The sequence below is a fragment of the Macaca nemestrina genome, chromosome X (genome assembly GCF_043159975.1).
Source record: "Macaca nemestrina isolate mMacNem1 chromosome X, mMacNem.hap1, whole genome shotgun sequence".
Classification (NCBI taxonomy): Eukaryota; Metazoa; Chordata; class Mammalia; order Primates; family Cercopithecidae; genus Macaca; species Macaca nemestrina.
The window spans coordinates 25,274,390-25,290,608 of NC_092145.1; the positions used below are offsets into that span (position 1 = coordinate 25,274,390).

Below are 16,219 nucleotides of genomic sequence, written 5' to 3' on the forward strand. Positions count from 1 at the left end.
ATAATAAATGTTGAACAACTTAATGAATGGATAAAGATGAAGAACTATTGATTCCACAAATATCTGAGTGCCTACAATGAACCGGCCTCTGTTCCAGTACAAAAAAAGTAGCCAGAACTTTACACCTGTAAGATGATTAGAACCCTGGGAGCAGGCTTCTATTTTAAGCCTTTTTTTTAAGCTTTTTACCTGTAGAAACTTCCAAATGAGCCACTTGCTTGTTTATTCATGTTTAAGAAAGAACCACCTGCCCAACGTTTAGCAGTGGCATTATGCCCATTAATGGCAGTAGGAAAACACAATGCACTCATTCTCATCTCATAAAAGTGCACTTTAAGAGTCCAGTCTCAATTTCATAGACATCTTCTTTTTATTACTCTCTGGAGAATGTAATTTCAAGAGTTGGCAAAGGAGAAAATAGTAAATGAAGACAAAGACAAAGTGATTCTGCCAATAAATACTTTAATGAGAACCGAGGTCTGTAACACATATAGCAATAACCACCCTGGCCTATGCCTTCTGCTCTAGCCCAAGTCTGGGGCTAACCAATTACATTTAACCACATTTGGAAAGCAGGCCGTTTTCAATGTCACCCATCAGTATCCATCTTCATAGAAGATACCAATCTGGGGCCAGAGTCTCAATGTTAACACTTTCTCTCGGGGAAAAGTTAACATGGTAACACAAACATAGAAATAACTTTGAATCACCCCACTGTTCTTCCATCAGGAGGCTCTTAGGAGACCAACGGCTTGGTAAACACTTACGACATTGTCAAAATACATCAGAACATGGGAAAAGGGCAAAGGAGTAGAAAGGCTGGCAGGGCTGGGCTCACATATAATTCAGTTCTTAGATTTGAAGCCTCTTTAGCTGCTCGTATGTAATAAAAAACTGGAGTAAGTCAAGGAAGATCACCAGGTTGATACTGAAAGCCAAAGCTAGTTCTAAAATTAGCATTGCATTCTCTTAAATTAGTCTATGCTATTCTAAGCTTCATTTGCTTTAAAATCTTTTTTAAAACACCACCTGTCAAATCAAGCATGTGTTGCGTGCCTACCATGTGCCCATTTAGATCACTAGCATCGAACAACATAAACAGAGTAAAACTCTTAATATATCTGTAGTCTTCAGGGGGAAACAGGACAAACACACACACACACACACACACACACACAGTAACCAAGAACATCAATGATAACATATAAGATCAGAGTGATTCCAAGAGGGAACGAGATACCCTCTCTCTGTCTACAGACCCCACAAGGGCAGGGAATTACTTTCCAACGCTGTGGTGCTTGCCATTATACACACAACACCACACACAGTATCCAATACATGGCTCTGCACTTAGGAGGCACTCTAAACACAACTGAAGGAGACAGATTCACCCATGAAGAAAGAAGCCTACTTGGCTGTGGATTCCGTCACCCCATGAATGTCTTCTGTCCTGTTTTTATTTCCCAGCTATTTTGGTCCTACAGTTAGGGGTAGGAAATCTGAACCACCTCAGCATGGACTTTCCTGTAGGCTTCTTCCATCAGGGTTTCTAAAAACTTCATAGCCCCTTCCAGATTAGCTGTGTTTGTTGTCATTTTGTTTTAAAGAGTAAAGTTTGACATATCTTTTCCATCCCCTTTAGTTTGTATTAGCCTCCAATTGAAAGCTGTTTCTCTACTTAATTCCATTAAGTAGAGGGTCACCAATGGGATGCTTGAGTTTCTCACTAGCCTAAAAGGCTTTAATAATCAAATTTTCCTTCCCATAGGCTAGAATTATCTGGGAGCTTGAAGCACTTGCTTTCATCCTCTCAAAGGATACAATGATGTTCCAGGGTCCAAGCCGAAGCCAGTTTGGCCAAAATCCTTTATAGAGTGCAAAAAAGCCCTCATGTTTCCACATCTGCAGGAAAGATATAACCAAAAACAGAGTGAATTCACCTTTCTCTACATTTGACATCACCTTCCACTCCCACCTCAGAGCAACTTATGGCTCCATGAATAGTCTTTTCTCTGAAGGTCCATTTTAAATTCATCTGTAGTCTAAATCCATCCACCCACTTAATCAATAAATATTTACCTACCATACATATGCAAAGCACCATTCTTGATGTTGGGAATATACTAATAAACAAGACAGAAGAATTGTCTATGGTAGCCAGCCTCCAAGATGGCCCCCAATGAACCCTACCTCCAGTTATTTGTACCCTTGTGTAGCCTCCACCTCATAGTATTTGGTCTGTGTCACCAACAGAATACAGTAGTAGTGAACATATGTCACTTCTATTGCTAGGTTATAAAATATATATTATATATAATAAAGCATCTGTCTTATTCTCTCTTGGATTCATTCACTCTAGAGGAAACCATCTGCTATATGATGAAGAGAGGACTACATGGTGAGGAACTGAGGGCTCCAGCCAACAGCTGCACAAGTGATCATTGAAGCAGCTATCCCAGCGTGTCAAGCCTTTAGATGGCAGCAACCCTAGTTGACATATGAACTACAACCTCAGGAGACAGCCTAAGCTAGAATCAGCTAAGCTGCGTTGCAATCCCTGGCCCATAGAAATTGCAAAATAACAAATGTTTAAGGCAGTGAGTTTTGGAGTAATGTGTTACACAGCAATAGGTAACCTACACAGCAGTCTCTACCCTCATGGAGTGTATATTCTAGTGGGGCTGACAAATACACAAATTGATATATATTATATCCAAAAATAAGTGCTACAAAGAAAACTAAAGCAGGGTAAGAAAATAGAAAGTTGGGCAAGTTATTATTCTTCTCTGAGTCTGTTTCATCATTATAAATTCTATATAATGCCATGGCCTACCTCATGTGAATGCTTTGAGGATTACATGAAGAAAAATGTGAAGTGTTTTGAGTTTTGGTTTCCTACTTTATACAACAGGGATCTTATATACATGGTTATGAGAATTAAATGATAAATTATGCATAAACATTATAAACTGGTGGCATGTGCTGAATTTAGCCAGCAGAAATGGTTCATATATAATGGACAAATATCTATTAAGTAACTACAGTGTGTTAGGCATTGTGTTAGACATTGAAAAATGTTATTTTGCCTTTCCAATAGTGAAGTGAAACCCACCACAATTCTAAAAAAAGGAAATATTTGTATAAGACAATAATATGAGAAGCCAGAGTTGTAAATATCCTTTATCCCATCCTGTTCATTAAGTATACTAGAGATAATTATCCTTACTAACCACTTTTGGGAACAAACAGTAAAATAATAAGCACAATATTTATGAAGATATAGTGGTAATATGTTTCCCCCAGTGGATCTTCAGCAAATAGTAAAGGTCTGAGACCAAAACTGATGTTGGAAAATTGTGAAAATCACCCCAAATAAAGCCTAGATGTGAATAACCTAGAACCTAGACTGTTAAATGACAAGAGACCTCTGAGAGACCATCCAATCTCATAATCTCTTTCCTGGACTACCACAATAGACTTTAAATTGGTCTAAAATCTCTACCTAGAAGCTAGAACAATCTTTTAAAATTATAAATCAGAGCATATCACTTCCTGCTTAAAGCTCTCAAATGGCTTCCTGGTGGATTTCATTCTAATTACAAATTCTCTGCAAAGACCTGTAGGATCCTACATGATTTAGCTGCTGCCTTTCTCTCCAGTTTCATTTCCTACTAGTTTCTCCCTTTATTCACCACACATTCAGCCACACTAGCTTTCTTTCTAACCCTTGAACATGTCCAGCTTATTTCCAACTCAGACCTTTAGTAACCTGTTCCCTCTTTATGAAATGCTTTTCTCCCAGCTCTCATGGCCAATTCATCATCATTCAGATCTCAGCTCAAATGTCACCTCCTCAGAGGTTTTTCTTGACCATCCTTGCTGAAGTCGTTCCCCACTACTGAGTCACTACTGCAATATGCTGTTGTTTTCTGCATAGCATCTATTTCTATCTAAAATTATACTGTGCATTGTGTGTTTATTGTGTCTCCCTCAACTAGAATGTAATCTCCAAGAGATCAGAAACTAGCTTTGTTTGTTCACCATTGTGTCACCACCACCTAACACAGTGTCTGGCACAAGAAATTTTCCCGTAAGTATTTGTTGAAGAGGTGAACACAAAAACAGTAAGGGTCTCTAACACTCTTATGAGCCATCTGGATCTTTTTTTTTTTTTTTAATTAAGAAACATGGTCTTGCTCTGTCGCCTAGACTGGAGTGCAGTGGCAAGCCTACGTAGCTCACTGCAGCCTCAAACTCTGACTCAAGCAATCCTCCCGAGTAGCTAAGACTACAGGATGCAAGCCACAGCACCCAGCTTGAATCTTTATAAATTTCCAAAAACAGTGACCAATTTCTTCACAACATGAGAACTGGGAGGCACCTTTTGGCATAAGGCAGTTGTGTGAAAACAAAGAACTTCTATAGACAAGCATAGACAAAATAATAAAGTATGATGCTATTACACATAATGGCAAAATAGAACAAAGTCATTTTAAAAAATGACTGCTATTAAAAATTTTTAGTAGCACATAAGTAAATGACTGAGCAAATGTAAGTACTTAAAGGTTACTACCAACATAAAAACATGTTTCTGCAGATTCAAAACAGCATAGTGGTTGTAAGTAGAAACTTTGGAATGAGACAGATTGTGGATTAAGTCTCAGATCTGCCTCTTATTAGCTATGTAATCTTGTGTAAGTTATTATTTAGCTACTCTGAACCTAAGTTTCCTCCTTTATAAAATAGGAAAGATAATATTTACTCCACAGTGTTGCTGTGAGAGTTAAAGGATATACTCCATGTACAGTGCCTGGGACAGAATAAGCATTCAATAAATATTAGCTATTACTATATTATTGTATAGTAAATCTTTTAGCCAATCTTCTTGAAACAGTGCTCTTACACCTGTCTATCTATTATTACTTCCTGTGTTTATCTCCTTCTATTAGAATCCAAGTGTCATAAAGACAGGGACATTATGGTTTATTTACCAATACATCCTCAACAACCTAGAACAGTGCTTAGCACATAAGACAAACATTTCTTTCATTTTTTGGTGGCGGCGGGGGTGCTCTTCAAGCGTCAGCTTGATTTTTTTATTTTTTATTACTTGAATGAATAATCAAACACACTCCTCAATGCACAGCAACTGGCTTTTGCAAACACCAATTCACCAAACCTTCTAAAAAATATTAAATCCAACAGACGCTTTGCAGTCCTTATCATATTAGATCTCTATTGTATGTGACATTAAGTAACCACTCATTCCTTCTTGAAACTCCTCCTTTGGCTCCCATGACACTACTCTCTAAGTTTCCTCATCTTTGGTGTCTTTCCTAGGTTCCTCATCTGCCAAGATCTTAAAAATTGGTATTCCGGGCAGGGCACGGTGGCTTACACCTGTAATCCCAACACTTTGGGAGGCCAAGGCAGGCGGATCATGAGGTTAGGAGCTCGAGACCAGCCTGACCAACATGGTGCAACCCTGTCTCTACTAAAAATACAAAAATAAGCCAGGTGTGGTGGAGGGTGCCTGTAATCCCAGCTCCTCAGGAGGCTGAGGCAGGAGAATTGCTTGAACCCAGGAGGCAGAGGTTGCAGTGAGACGAGATCGCACCACTGCACTCCAGTCTGGGCATAAATAAATAAATAAATAAATAAATAAATAAATAAATAAATATTGGTATTCCGCAGTGTTCTTTCCTTGGCCCAGTGCTCTTCCCTCTACACCAGTGATTGTCAAATGCAGAAATACCAACGGGGGCTTTTGCCAAACTATACTTTCCAGGGTCTGAGAATTGCTGCCTCAGTCAATCATTATTACAGGAAAGAACTTTATAGTACTCCAGTATGCTGGGAAGGCAAAAAGGTTGTGAACTCTTCTACCTACTCTCCTTGGTCAACTCTCTCCACAGTTATATACCACCTGTGTGCTAATGACTCCATGGGCTTTTATCTATATCCACGAACCCTGTCTTGAGTCAGGGCTAGAATATCCAAATGTATCCACTGGATTTTCCTCATGCATATCAAACTGAGTATCCAAAACTATGATGTCTCCCCCAAGACCTGCTCCTCTTGTGATGCCTCTGTCAATGAATGTCACCACCTGGTCACCAACTCCAAAAACCCAGAATTTATCTTTGACACCTCCTTTCTCCCACACCTCTCCACATCTAGTCAACCAAATCCTGTTGACTCTATCAACTAATTCTTTCTTGACTCTGTCCCACCTTCTATATCTCCATTATCATGCTCAAGTTCAGGCCTTCATCCCCTCTTTCTCAGATTACAAGAGCCTTCTATTCAGCTTCCCTATCTGTAGGTCAGTGGTTCTCAAAGTGTGGTCTCCAGACTAGCAGCATCAGTATTGCATGGGAATTTGTTAAAAATGCAAATTTCCAGGTCCCACTCCATACTTACTAAATCAGAATCTGGAGATGGGTCCAAGTGAACGGCAGTTTAACAAGCCCTCCAGGTGATTCTGATGCATGTTAAACTTTTAAGAATCACTGCTCCAGGCTTATCCCCTTAGTAGTCTTCAACCTTGGGTGAACATTGCAGTCACCTGATATAGTTTAAAATATTGACACCTGGACCTTACTCCACAGGTTTTGAGTTAATTGGTCTAAAGTAGAGGAGGGAGCTGAGAAAGTTCCCCCAAGTGATTCCAATGTGTACCCAAGATGAGGAACCACTGTGGTAGATCTAGTCTCCACAAAGCCAAAGTGATCTATTTAATGCAAAGCTAATCTGATTAAAAACTTTCAACAGCTCCCTGACAAGTTAAAAAAAATTTCAAGCACCTCAATATAGCATTCAGTATCCTTTATAATCTAACCCTTGGCCACCAATATGAGGAAAGCACCATAATGGAGAGGTAAATGTCAGTTTGAGGTCAAATGATCCGAGTTTAAATTCCAGTTCTACTTAGTGGCTGTGAAACCTTAGGCAGCTTACTTAATTTTTCAGTGCTTCAGTGTCTACCTCGTGGGGTAATGGTGAGGATTCAATGAACGAATACACGTAAGTCTCATAAGGACAGTTCCTGACACACAAAAAAGCACTAAGTGGATGTGAGTTATTGTTATTCAAGATGCCACCATCTACAGGGAGCCTATCTCAATGCTTCCAAATTGAGAACTCTGAGTTTATCACTTATTAGGCTATACTGATTATCTGTTTGTATACCTATAGTACTTTTGTAATATCTGTAATTTCTCTCTAACTACTAAAATGGTCTCTAATATGTAATATTGTTAAACAAAACTGATAATAGGAGAGAAAGCATATGGCAACATCATATTTTAGCCTCAATTTGTTTTCAGTAGCAATAATATCACCAGTAATTACGTAATACTTTTAGAATATTCAGTTCCCACAAACACAACAGCAGGAACTTTCAAAGCCAGAGTGAACAACAGCATAACCCTGAACTGAAATAAAGTACAGGCTTTTTTCCTTAAGTACTGAGTTATCTATTGCAGGGTCTCTGTGTTGTATGAAGTAGGCAAATGGGGGATATACTGTCTTTTCTATCACTAATTCTACATGATACTATTAATAAAAGTATCCTGTATTTTAAAGCATTCAAATGGGAATCATTATATTAAATACCACTGCAAATTAGCAGATTGCTAAGGAGACAGCTTTTCTACCTGGGAATAACTGAGAAGCTACTAAAAAATATGATTCTTTCATCTTCAAAATGGTATGTAGCAACTAATAATAAGAACTGAAGGAAGGTCTAAGACATCAAAGAAAACCAAATTGTAACCCAAATCCACAATGTACTTACCTTTAAAATACCATCAACGGTGCCCTTATAGAGATCCACATGTCCCACGATTGCCCTCTGGTTCATCATGCGAGTTCGCACCACATCAACCGGGTTGGAGGCCAGAGCCCCAGCCAAACCACATGTAAAGCTGGAACTGAAAGGAAAAGTTTAAGTAGATTGACCCCACTTCCACTTCCTGCCCACTTAAACAGAAATTAGGCTAAATGTAAACTGTACAATATAAGTCAGACCCATCAGATAAAACCTGGCACTTGGCCTTTCATTACAATCTAAAGAGACAGGAAATTTTTCTAAAGAGACATCATTCAAAGGCTTCAGTTTTCAATCTGAAACTCAGCCTCTTTTTAAAAGGAGAGTTTCTAAACCTAATAAGATTCCTAAGTAGAAAGCATCATGCACCACCTATTAGTTACATAAATTTTTCAAACCACAGCATCATATGCCAAATGCATCTGAGTAACAAAATTATCATAAGGGTTGCAAGACAAAGAAAACGTAAAGTGAGATTAGCAACAGTCTTTAGCCAAAAAACTGTGCTTTAGTTTCACAGACCTTATTTACCCCTTTTTTTCTGATTCCCATTGAGAAAAGTTTGCTTTCTCAAACAAAATTAACCAAAGCAAATAATAGATGTGCTTATTAGATATAGAGGCTGTGTATGGACAAATGTAAATCAGACAGACCTCTGATAGGCTGCTGTATTAGAAAATATTCCCAAGTACCCAAGCCCCCATAGCACCTGGGATTTCTGTGAAGTATAAAGTGTTCACAAGGCTTGAAGTTCTGATAATAGAAGAGACAAGGGTATTTAGGCCATACGTACCAGTTATCAAATTCCACCTGAGGATTTCAGTAAAAGAGACTTTTTGTACTCAAAATGCTGGAAATAAAATGAGCACATCCCATCCTACTTACACAAAGTGAGTTAAAATTGTATCACCCATCATTCCTGACAATATTAAGTGCTTCTTAGTAATATCATAGACTGGTAGCTCTACTCCCACAACGATGGCAGCACGCTGAGCAGTTGGAACCACACCCTACAAAACACAAGTGACATTAGGCACCAAGGAAATATAAAGGGAATGATGTCTTAGAGTGAACAAAATAGGTCAGGAGTTGAAAAGTAACAGAAAAATACAAGTCTGAAGTACACAGGTCACTCTTTCAAATCAATGACTAATAAGGGAACATTTACAAATTTCCAATTCACTTGCTATACTAAAAATAAAATAATTGATATGACACCCAAAGCACAAAAGACAAAAGAAAGAAAAAGATCAACTGGACTTCATCACAATTAAAAACTTTTGTGACTCAAAAGACACCACCAAGAAAGTGAAGAGCCAACACACACAAGGAAAAAAACATTTGCCACTCATATATCTGATAAGGGACTGGTGTCAAGAATATATAAAGAACTCTTACAACAAAAAAGGCAAACGATCCAATTTTAAAACGGCCAAAAGACCTGAAGATATTTCCTTCAAAAAAGATACACAAATGGCCAATAAGCAGATGAAAAGATGCTAAACATCATTAGTCACTAGGGAAATGCAAATCAAAACCACAAGGACATTCCACTTCATACCTACTAGGAGGACTATAATGATTTTTCTTTTAAGTAAAAGAAGGCTAGGTGCAGTGGCTTATGCCTGTAATCCCAGCACTTTGGGAGACTGAGGCAGGAGGATCACTTGAGCAGGAATTCTAGACAAACCTGGGCAATACAGTAAGACTCTATCTCTTAAAAAGATTTTAAAATTAGCCAGGCATGGTGGCATGTGCCTGTAGTCACAGCTACTTGAGATGCTGAGGTGGGAGGATCACCTGAGCCTGGGAGGCTGAGGCTGCAGTGAGCCATGATCGCACCACTGCATTCCAGCTTGGGCAACACAGCAAGATCCTGCCTCGAAAAAAAAAAATTAATTAATAAATAAATAAGTAAAAGAGCAAGCGTTGGTGAGGAAGTGAAGAAATAGGAACCCTTACATGCTATGGGGCAGCCACTGTAGAAAACAATTTGGCATTTCCTCAAAAAGTTAAACACAGATTACCATATGAGCAAGCGATTTTACACCTAGGTATATACCCAAGAGAACTGAAAATATATGTTCATACAAAAATGTGTACAGAAATGTTCATAGCAGTATTTATAATAGCTAAAATGTGCGAAGAACCCAAATGCTCATTAATTGATGAAGGGACAAATACAATATGGCATATCCACACAATGGAATTAATATTCAGCCATAAAAAAGAATAAAGTACTGATACATGCTGCAACATGGATAAACCTTAAAATCAGTATGCTAAGTGGAAGAAGCCAGTCACAAAAGTCTACATATTACCTGATTCCATTTACATGAAATACCTAGAACAGGCAAATCTATAGAGACAGAAAGTAGAGTAGTGGTTCTCTGCAGCTAGGAGGGCTGGGAGAAATGAGAAGTGATGGGTAAAGGGTAAGGGTTTCTTTTTGGTAATGAAAATTTTTTTTTTTTCTTCTTCTTCTTTTTTTTTTTTGAGACGGAGTCTTGCTCAGTCGCCCAGGCTGGAGTGCAGTGGCACGATCTCGGCTCACTGCAAGCTCCGCCTCCCGGGTTCACGCCATTCTCCTGCCTCAGCCTCCCAAGTAGCTGGGACTACAGGCGCCCGCCACTACGCCCGGCTATTTTTTTTTTTTTTTTTTTTTTTGTATTTTTAGTAGAGACGGGGTTTCACCTTGTTAGCCAGGATGGTCTTGATCTCCTGACCTCGTGATCCGCCCATCTCGGCCTCCCAGTGAAAATGTTCTAAACTTAGACAATGGTAATGGCTGCACAAATCTGTGAATACACTAAAAACAATTAAATCGCATACTTTTATGTGAATTATCCCAATAAAGAATTTGGGAATTATCATTATAATATGTGAATTTTCCCAATAAAGCTGTTATAAATAAAATCATGAAGCAAAAATCAGTGGGGGGAAGACAGCTTTCAAGTTTAACTCACAGAATTTTCAGATGTGCAGAAAGGACAAACACTAGGGTGACAGCAAAGGTATGAAGAAGCAAGAGAAAAAGTCAAGGGAAAGTGGTCCTTTGCTAACAACTCCTGCTGTGGTAACATTACCAGGGTTTCACTCGCTAGCATGATGTTCCTATCACAGCTCCCATTACAACACAGGGTTGCTAGTACATTAAAAGACACATTTATTAACGACACAAGAAAATGCTTATGATAGCATGTTAAATAAAGCAAGGCATAAAATTATATATAGTATTATTCTATCTTCAGGGGAAAAGGTATACACACACATGCCAAATTCTTAGAAAGGATTAGAACGAAATACATCAAAATATTTTTTTCCTCTGGTATTAGGATAAGAGATGTTAATTTTCATTTTTATGCCTATCTATTTCTTTTCACATTTTCACAATGAATGTTTTACTTTTATAATTGTGTTTAGGTGTCATTTAAAGTTGAAAATAACATACCATGTGGACATCTGCTTTCTGGGATAATTACTATATTAAAAAGTTTTCAGTTATCTCTAAGTTCCCAAACTCAATTTATAAAGTGGGGCTGCTCTGCCTATGGAGTAGCCATTCTTTATTCCTTTACTTAATAAACTTGCTTTCACTTTAAAAACTAATAATAATAATCCCAGCTACTCAGGAGACTGAGGCAGGAGAATCGCTTAAACCCAGGAGGTGGAGGTTGCAGTGAGCTGAGATCGTGCCACTGCACTCCAGCCTGGCGACATAGCAAGACTCCGTCTCAATAAATAAATAAATAAATAAATAAATAAATAAATAAATAAAATGAAGTGGAAGTGACACAGCTGTGCCAAGATGCTTGATTGTGCTGATATGGCTGGCTAGCCGAAGGGTGCCTTCCTTGCTGGCTCTTTGACCTGCTTCTCATAAAGAGGGCACCCTTCACAGAAGACTGCTTTGGTGAACAAAGGCCCCAAACTGGAGCCCACAGTCCAAAATCAGGCTATAGACATGTTTTGAGTGGCCCACAGTGTTTCCAAAAGACTGAATTGGCTGTTAATATGTAAAAATCAGGATATTTCACACAGAAATGCAGATTTCCAGCATCTCTTGAAAGGCCAGAAAATTTGACCACACTGGGCTCACCGTCAACGCATGGCAGCAATGGGCTGGAGCTAAGGAGTAGCTGTCCTCTCTCAATGGGGACTGTGCTTTCCAGGACCACAGTCCCCACCACGCTACTCTCTCTCCAAATCTGTGGTAAGTGCTAGTTATACCTTGTTATTGTACTCGTGCTATTTTTTCTTACAATGAAGTTAGGAAGAAAGTGAAATGTTTTCATTATTCATGTTACAATCAGAGTGAGAAGATAAAACAAACAAAGATGAGCATGTTTGAAGAAAAATGCAAACATATTTTCTTGTTGAAATGAAAACTAAGTCCTGTATTTTTAACATGCAAATAAAACATGTCTGTCTCAGAAGAATACATTCAACAATGTACTTTGCTTCTTTATGTTAGGTGCCTAGATCATGTAAGTAGCCTGGATCATAAAAACAGTTATGTTCAGTTTCTCGAAATATAAACATAGATTTACCACATAATCCAGCAATTCCACTTTTGGCTATATAACCAAAAGAATTGAAAGCAGGGTCTAAAAAAGATATTTGCACACCCATTTATCCAGCAGCATTATTCACAATAGGCAAAAGGCAGAAGCCATTCAAATGTCCATCAATGGTTGAATGGATAAACAAAATGTGGTATATACATACAATGGAATATTATTCAGCCTTAAAAAGGAAGAAATTCTGACACATGCTACTGCATGGATGAACCTTGAGAATATTATGCTAAATAAAATCAGCCAGTCACAAAAAGATAAATATTATATGATTCCACTTACATGAAGTACCTATAATAATCAAATTGATAGAGACAGAAAATAGAATGGGGTTGGCAGGGGCTAGGGGAAGGAGAAATGGGGAACTGCTTCATGGGTATAGAGTTTCAGTTTTACAAGACCTAAAGAGTTCTGGAGATCAATTGTACAACAATGTGAATGTACTTAACACTACTGAACCATCGAAAATGGTTAAGATGGCAAATTTTATGTTATGCCTACTTTTTACTACAATAAAATATAAAGTAGCTATGCTCCTGTGAAAAAATCTCCAATTCTATTTATTCCTCTGTTTTTGTTCCTTATCATCAGTTTATGAGAAAGTTCTAGTTAGTTCTATTTTCTGGCTTTAAATTAGATATATCAAGAAAGTGTACCCTGCTATTACCAAAAAGCAAACCTCAAGGACCATTAATGGATGCAAAGACCATTAGTTAGATGAAAGGTGATTAGATATTAGGATATATGCACGTTACTAGAATATTATCACCTCACAGATTACTTGCTAATTGCAAAGGAGGGAAAAAAAAAAAACTTATGTTTTACAATGGCGAGATCTGGTGGACGTTATCTTACCAAATAATCAAACTTGGTACCACTAATCATGGGACAAACTAATATTATGTGCCTCTTGCTGTGATGCGGTATGAAATACACAGCATCACCTATGAAGCACCCTTATCAAAAACGTTTAACATGAATCTAATCAAGCCAATATACCCTACTTACAGTTTATAGGAAATACAAAAGACAGAGAAACAACTTAAACACAATCAGGAAACATTTTATAAGAAAACTAGCCTGGCCAGGCATGGTGGCTCACATCTGTAAGGCCAAGGCCAGAGGATCACTTGAAGCCAGGAGATCAAGACCAGCCCAGGCAACAAAGCGAGACTCTGTCAAATAAAAAAAAAAAAAAGGAAGGAAGGAAGAAAATAAATTTTGAATTAGCCTGGTCTCATTAACAGGAAATTCTAATATGGGCTAGATATTAGGTATTAGGGACTTGTTAATTTTCTTAGATATGATAATGGTATTATTATGTAGAAGAATATCCTTATTCTTAGGTGATGCATAATTAAGTATTTAATTGAGTGCCATGATGTCTGCAACCTACTTTCATTTAGCTTAGCTTAAAAGAGAGAGTGTTTGTGTGTATACACATAAACAGATAAAGCAAATACGACCAAACTTTAACAGTCATCGAATCCAGCTCACAGGTATGTATTTCATAGTTGTATTCTTTCTTTTTTTTTTTTTTTTTTTTTTTTGAGACGGAGTCTCGCTCTGTCGCCCAGGCCGGAGTGCAGTGGCCGGATCTCAGCTCACTGCAAGCTCCGCCTCCCGGGTTCACGCCATTCTCCTGCCTCAGCCTCCCGAGTAGCTGGGACCACAGGCGCCCGCCACCTCGCCTGGCTAGTTTTTTGTATTTTTTTTAGTAGAGATGGGGTTTCACCGTGTTAGCCAGGATGGTCTCGATCTCCTGACCTCGCGATCCACCCGCCTCGGCCTCCCAAAGTGCTGGGATTACAGGCTTGAGCCACCGCGCCCAGCAGTTCTATTCTTTCAATTTTTCCTTATGCTTGAAATTTTTGTTATGAAAAATTATAAAGGAAGAAAAATAGCAAAGCTCTCATTTTTATTTAAAAGTCTATTAAAGATTTCCCATTCCACTCTCTCTGTATATTCTACTAATAATCTTATTAATATTACAACACTTAGGGATTAAAAAGTTAGAGCAACAGTGATGCAAAGCAAAGTATAGATAGAAGACTGAAAGATAATATGACAAAAAGTTTAACAGAAATTATCTCTAGGCAGTGGGACTACTGGATTTTTTTCTTTTTACTTTTCTATATTTTCTCAATATTTTACAGTACATGTTATACTTTTTAGGTTAAAAAATTGTTTAAGGTAACAGCTCTTTTTTTTTTTTTTTTTTTTTTTTGAGACAGAGTCTCGCCCTGTCACCCAGGCTGGAGTGCAGTGGCATGATCTTGGCTCACTACAACCTCCACCTCCAGGGCTCAAGCAATTCTCCTGCCTCAGCCTCCTGAGTAGCTGGGACTACAGCCGTACACTGCCATGTCTGGCTAATTTTTGTATTTTTAGTTGAGATGGGCTTTCACCATGTTGGCCAGGCTGGTCTCGAACTCCTGACCTCAAGTGATCCACCCGCTTTGGCCTCCCAAAGTGCTGGGATTACAGGCATGAGCCACAGCACACGGCCAGTAACAGCTTTTGAACACAAGCACTACAAAGACATACGTCATCATGTTAGTACAAAACTGGCAAAAAAAATACACTGAACAACTACATTCACTGTGAATATGATCAAAATGACCATCTCAAATAATGTAATAACTTTCCCCACCTATATAATCCCTAAACATTATGCAGAAATAAAAGGCCAATGATAAGTTTTGGGCCTTTCAAAGGAGATGAGGAGTTTCTTACCTTAGTTTCTGGATTACAATTCACGATTTTATGTCTTTATATTAAAAAAGTATTCTTTGCAAATTATAGGAACTGAGGAGTGTAGAATAATAGCAGGAAAAGAGTACTTACCCTCCACAGACCCCTGGTGCCTTCTTGTTGGTATATATCGATAAAGCTTCCAATCATGCTCCCTTGGAACAAGCTTCCTTGAGCCTGCATTCGAATCTAAAATGAAAAGAGGTGAACATTTTATTTTGTCAGAGAGAACCAAAATGCTAAATTCATTTTAAATTCCTTTAAATTCATTTTAAATTTATCTAAAATGTAAAAAGCAGTATTCGGGAATCCCAGAAAAATATCTGCTATTATGATAAAGTTAATTAGTTAAACTGTATAGAAAAAGAATTTGTGTCAAAGTGTATTTTATAAAGATGATTTTCATCAGCCTCACATTCCTCACACTAAGTCTATTATTTCTGGAGCTAGAAGAAAATCTGGGGAAAAGAAAGAACAAGTGCTCAGCAGGACTAAAAAATGACTCATTTAGTGAAAAATTAGAAACAACTTAATATCCAAAAACAACAACTACACAGATTGGTTACAGAAATTATACATTCATTTAATAGAATACTATGGAGCCGTAAAATTTTGTTGTACGATGGTATTTGCTGACACTGAAAGATATCAAAAATTGCTAACCAGAAAAAAAAATATTACAAAGTACTATATCATTTTTATTAAAAACATGTAAACTTAAAAATATCCATAAGCACAGCAAAGAGACGAGGTGAACATATAAAACTAAATACTTACAGTGGTTTATGTCTGAGTGGTGAGGCTACAAGTAAGCATTTTTCTCTTTTGTGTTTTTTCTGCCTTCCACATTTTTCTACATTAAACATGCATTGCTTATGTAATTATAAAAAGGAAAAATGTGTTTTAAAATATAATTTTATGTTTATGAGACCTTAAGTTGAGTTCTATTTATAAAAAGCATGATATTATATTCTGCCAAGTGGCCTTTCAGAGCTGCAAGAAAGGAAAGATAGCATTAAATGGCCGTGTAAAAGGTTTGGTACAATTCCCCACAGAC

The 16,219-nt window shown here is 37.8% G+C and overlaps 1 protein-coding gene across 4 annotated transcripts in view; it reads right to left on the bottom strand.

Annotated features, from left to right (window-relative positions):
- Window positions 1-445: 445 nt before the first annotated feature.
- Window positions 446-16,219, bottom strand: part of LOC105481448 (solute carrier family 25 member 14) — a 34,118-nt gene continuing 18,344 nt past the window's right edge. For all 4 annotated transcript variants that reach the window (XM_011741077.3, XM_011741075.3, XM_011741074.3 and 1 more), the window contains 5 exons: window positions 15,256-15,351; window positions 8,717-8,841; window positions 7,799-7,934; window positions 1,822-1,902; window positions 446-894 (listed from right to left, as the gene is read on the bottom strand). In XM_011741077.3, the coding sequence (XP_011739379.1) occupies window positions 853-894; window positions 1,822-1,902; window positions 7,799-7,934; window positions 8,717-8,841; window positions 15,256-15,351 (480 nt within the window). In that variant the 3' untranslated portion in view covers window positions 446-852. The remainder of the gene's footprint in view (window positions 895-1,821; window positions 1,903-7,798; window positions 7,935-8,716; window positions 8,842-15,255; window positions 15,352-16,219) is intronic.